The sequence below is a fragment of the Limulus polyphemus genome, unplaced genomic scaffold (genome assembly GCF_000517525.1).
Source record: "Limulus polyphemus unplaced genomic scaffold, Limulus_polyphemus-2.1.2 Scaffold2646, whole genome shotgun sequence".
NCBI lineage: Eukaryota > Metazoa > Arthropoda > Merostomata > Xiphosura > Limulidae > Limulus > Limulus polyphemus.
In genome coordinates, this window is record NW_013668256.1 from 78,946 (window position 1) to 84,279 (window position 5,334).

General features: G+C 35.4%; 1 protein-coding gene across 1 annotated transcript in view; it reads left to right on the top strand.

The window, feature by feature from the left end:
* LOC106467524 (nucleolysin TIAR-like) overlaps positions 1-5,334 on the top strand; it is a 148,473-nt gene that overhangs the window by 59,486 nt on the left and 83,653 nt on the right. The window contains exon 4 of the mRNA XM_013927888.2: positions 1,409-1,504. Coding sequence (XP_013783342.2) covers positions 1,409-1,504 — 96 coding nt within the window. The remainder of the gene's footprint in view (positions 1-1,408; positions 1,505-5,334) is intronic.

Consider the following 5,334-nt stretch of genomic DNA (forward strand, 5'->3'; position numbering starts at 1 on the left):
GTGAAGACTACTTATAGAGGAAGGGTTTGTGAAGACTACTTATAGAGGAAGGGTTTGTGAAGACTACTTATAGAGGAAGAGTTTGTAAAGACTACTTATAGAGGAAGGGTTTGTAAAGACTGTTTATAGAGGAGGGTTTGTAAAAAGTATATTAAAGTCCATATATGGTACAGGGTGTACTTCCCATGTTGGCAAAATGCTGGAGCTGGATACATTTGATGGACAATTTAAGATTTGGCCATTTTTTGGCATCGGGTCCAGGAGCATGCATGCAGCTGTATCTCATATGTAAGGAGAAAAATTGGCTCAAAGATTTTGGCATAAGGGAAAAAACTAGTGGGTAATATAGGAAAGAGGTTGACCTTCAAAATAAGCACAGTTAAAAATAAACTAATTTAATATTTATTTCGATTGGAATATCAAATAAGCAACTGGCGGAAGCATTTGAGTACTGTCAAGCTATGGAGTCCAAAAAATTGAAGAAGCATGGATTGGATATTTTGGGAAATGCTAAGCTGTAGGCTCCAAATACTGGATAATTGGAAACATTCAAGCTAAAGGATTCAAAGATTGGAAGAAGCCTGTTTGAATATTTTGGGAAATGCCAAGCTGTTCATCTAAGTTTCATTATGCTAATGTAGTATGAAACATGGTCTGTTACATTAATCTTTTCACACTTTACTGAAGGAAATTTGGTTTCAAGTTTGGATTTGGTGATCCTGACCTCTCTACTGATTATTAATTATTATTTACTTGAGCTCCTGTCACTGAAAGAAAAAACAAATCATAACCCTAGTTGGGGTCTATTGTCTGAGTATAAAGACAGTCTGGAATAACTCTGGAAGTGGCAGTAACATCCCAATAGTTAAAGTAGTGGTATTGATAGCATCTTGGTTTAGCCCCATAATAAGAGTCAAGGGAGTCATGAGGGCCTTGCCATTTTGCGACACATTCAGCAATGTTGCTCTGGGTTTGGTCCATTGATAAGAGTCAAGGGAGTAACGAGGGCATTTTCTTTTATTTGTGTGACACAGTCAACAACGCTGCTGTGCTTGCATATATGGAATTCATGGGAGAAACACAACTTACTGCATACCGTAACCAGCAGTAGTTCAACACAGCCTGTAGATTTTATTACGAGATAGGTGATAGTGTTTTCTGTGGCTGTTTTATGTCTTCTTTTTTTTTTTTTCGTAAGTGAAGAATGGCGTTTTATAATGTTTGTTGAATCATTTTGAGACTTGAAGTGTTAAAAGTACGTATTATGTACTACTGCCGTTATAAAAAGGTTCTTCTTGACATAGTAAGTAGAGATTTCAGGAAATATGATGAAAAATATTTTGCATTTGATTTAACTTACCATGGTAAAGTTATTTAGCTTTTGTGTTTCTTTGTTTTTCATCTTTAGACTGGAAATGACCCGTACTGCTTCGTGGAGTTCACCGACCACCAGGCGGCGGCGGCTGCTTTGTTGGCAATGAACAAGAGGCACTGTTTAGGAAAGGTAAGTCTTCTAAAAACACACAGAAAAAACGTCCGAACGTAATCAAAACTGTCAAACAATTTACAAATTCATGATAACAGGAACCAAAACTAATTAGTGTTAAGCAAATGTTGAGAGACGTTATTTATCCACCGAGGCCAGGCTTAGTGATAAGGGTATGCAGACTGTGAATACGAGGTATTATTGTTCGCGTCTCGTTGTTCTAAAAACGATCTTCTCACTTGATGCAGCGGGTGCATTATAAGAGTGACAGTCAAATCCTACTATTCGGTCAGATAAGGGTAGTGTAAGAGTTGGCGGTGAGTGCTCCTGAACAGTTGTCTTCGTTTTAGTTATTTAATTAGAGAAATATGTATGGTAAATAGGCCTTTAAGTAGATTTCGTGATATTCTAAACAATAAACATTCTTCACAGAAATTCTCTAATTGAAAGGTTTGAGGTTTTGTGGTGACTATTAGGGGGGAAGGGGTTGCGAGACTGTAAGTGGGAAGGAATAGATTTCGCGATATTCTAAACAGTAAACATTCTTCACAGAAATTCTCTAATTGAAAGGTTTGAGGTTTTGTGGTGACTATTAGGGGGGGGGGGTGCGAGATTGTAAGTGGGAAGGAAGCTCTTCAGTAGGGGATTAAGCTCGTGTGACGACTAGTGGGAACGCAGTTCTCCACTTAGGGGGGTTATATGTCTAGGAATCCATTTTTATTGGGAAGGTGTTAATTACAACTATTGTGTCTCTGAAGGTATTGAAAAACGATGTTTAAGGTTTCATTAAGAATCTTGACAGATGAAGGAACCAGAATAGTTTAATTGACGAATCTCTCGGGGGGTGGGGGGGTCGTTGACGTAATTCTTAAAATATTTTATTAATATTATTATTTACGACAGCCGTTACTATAGAAACAAAATATATTTCTTTTGTCATAGTTTAATCGTTTTTTTTTCTTCTGCGAAGTGTTATTCGTGTAAAAATTTTGTAAAGTTTTTTTTTAGCTAAAATTACTGAAAATGTAGAAATTTACCAATTTTTGGGGGTAAGAGAAACCCATTTGATCTGTGGACTTGAAAATGTTTAATGTAGGGGTTAAATTATTATTCTGAACTCGCTTGAAGCATGAACAATCAAAGTTTGTGTGTGTGACGTAGTCTTAACATAAAATAAAGACGATTAATGACATTTATTAAAGCAATTTTTACGGTTTGTGTGTAATTTAACTTCATAAATTTGAACATTCAAGAATGAGTACAAATCTAGGCTTGTAGTTACGCAATGATTTTTTCTACTAACACAATAACAAAATACGAGTTATAAAATTAAACTTACGAAAAAAATAAAGAAATGTTATTGAAAGCAACAGTCATTGAACTACTTACCATAGTGTGGGTTTAATTACTCGTGCAACTTTTATTTGGGTTGAGAAACGTTGTGGAATAGCGCGTGCTCGCAGTATTATTATTATTAAAGGTAATTCTCGAGATACTGGAGATGCCTCGAGTCCAGTGGTCTAAGAAACAAAAACCGCTGAAATGTGGAAAGTTTATTTATAGGCTAGATGTAATTCCGTTAAGTCCTCGAAAGTGTTCTGTTTCAAGAGTAAATAAAACCAAAATTAAGAGTAACAAATATATTTTTTTAGGCTCATTTGCCATCCTGTGTTGAAGCTTATAAAGTGCATAATTCTTCTCGTGATTCATGACATCCGGACTTGTTACTGACGTCACAACAGTACAAAGTGCAGCGTCATTTATGTGACGTCATTTTAGTGTCTTCTGACGGACAGACAACACACTACTGTATACTGGTCGAATGGTTGGAACAGTGGTTCGGCCCCTTTTCTGGGAAATAGTATATTGTAATTATTATGTTAAGCCTTAAACGAGTATATACACTACAAGACAAATCTAGCGGCAACATTTATAACTAAAACAGAAAAATGCATATTTTCAAAAATAGTGAATTGTTCTTCACGTTTATGTAAATTATTTTCGTATTTAGCATTTGCCTCAGAATACAGTATTGAGATTAAAACTGAAAGCTTAAATAGAACACTGTTTCTGAGATTAAATGTCTGTTACTTAGTGTTGTTAGCGTTTGAGTTTCGTTAAATGTAGGAGCGGTATTGACATTTAGAGAAATCAGATCGTGTAGTTGTGTAGGAGTTGGTAAACTACGTTATTGTTATATACAGATTGTGTAGTTCTGTAGGAGTTGGTAAACTACGTTATTGTTATATACAGATTGTGTAGTTCTGTAGGAGTTGGTAAACTACGTTATTGTTATATACAGATTGTATAGTTCTGTAGGAGTTGGTAAACTACGTTATTGTTATATACAGATTGTATAGTTCTGTAGGAGTTGGTAAACTACGTTATTGTTATATACAGATTGTATAGTTCTGTAGGAGTTGGTAAACTACGTTATTGTTATATACAGATTGTGTAGTTCTGTAGGAGTTGGTAAACCACGTTATTGTTATATACAGATCGTGTAGTTGTGTAGGAGTTGGTAAACCACGTTATTGTTATATACAGATCGTATAACTGTGTAGGAGTTGGTAAATCACGTTATTGTTATATATATGTACAGATCGTGTAGCTGTGTTGGAGTTTGTAAACCACGTTATTGTTATATACAGATCGTGTAGTTGTGTAGGAGTTGGTAAACCACGTTATTATTATATACAGATCGTGTAGTTGTGTAAACCACGTTATTGTTGTATATATATATACAGATCGTGTAGTTGTGTAGGAGTTGGTAAACCACGTTATTGTTATATATATATATATATATATATACAGATCATGTAGTTGTGTAGGAGCTGGTAAACCACGTTATTATTGTATATATACAGATCGTGTAGTTGTGTAAACCGCATTATTGTTATAATGTACCTCAAGATATATACGTTTTTATTATAGAACGAATTTCCTGAGAGATGGTAGCGTATTTTATTAGAGTTTTGGATTTTTTTCACTTCAAATCTGTTTGAGAGACTCAGATTGTGAGCGTTAGAGTAAAACACCTGATATGTTCACTATTGGTTACCAATCAGCTTAATGTAACATCATCCACGTGCCAATACCGTCTTCTCTCTCTCAGTTCCAGGTTTGGCTGTCGTGCATCTTCTACTAATGTGGGTTTGATGGGCGAAGATAACGTGAGGGATTGGCAGCGTGATCTAAATGGTTTTGTCGGAAAGTAAGGGTGAAAAATAGAACATATCTTACAGGGGAAAGTAGCTTGGGTATGAACAGAGGTTTAACAACTTAACCCTAGTTTGTTGTCATGTCGGCCATATTGAAAGAGTGAAAAAAGTCGTTATTTCATCACGACCAGAGTTTAAATATCGTTCTAATTAAAACAGGAATCACCGAGTGTTTTGAACACTTGTGATACTTCCTATCACTTTATTTCTCTATAACGTGAAGAATGTTCTATAAGAGATTTTGTTATAAGAAGGGTGGTTCTAGAAATTATAATGAGCATATAACAAAATCCCTTATAGAACATTCTTCACGTTACAGAGAAGGGTGGTTCTAGAAATTATAATGAGCATATAACAAAATCCCTTATAGAACATTCTTCACGTCACAGAGAAGGGTGGTTCTACAAATTATCAGAATCACCTGTAACGTGAAGAATGTTCTATAAGGGATTTTGTGATAGACTCTGATACTTTCTAGAACCACCCTTCTCTGTAACGTGAAGAATGTTCTATAAGGGATTTTGTGATATGACTCTGATACTTTCTAGAACCACCCTTCTCTGTGACGTGAAGAATGTTCTATAAGGGTACTTTGTTATATGATTCTGATAATTTGTAGAACCACCC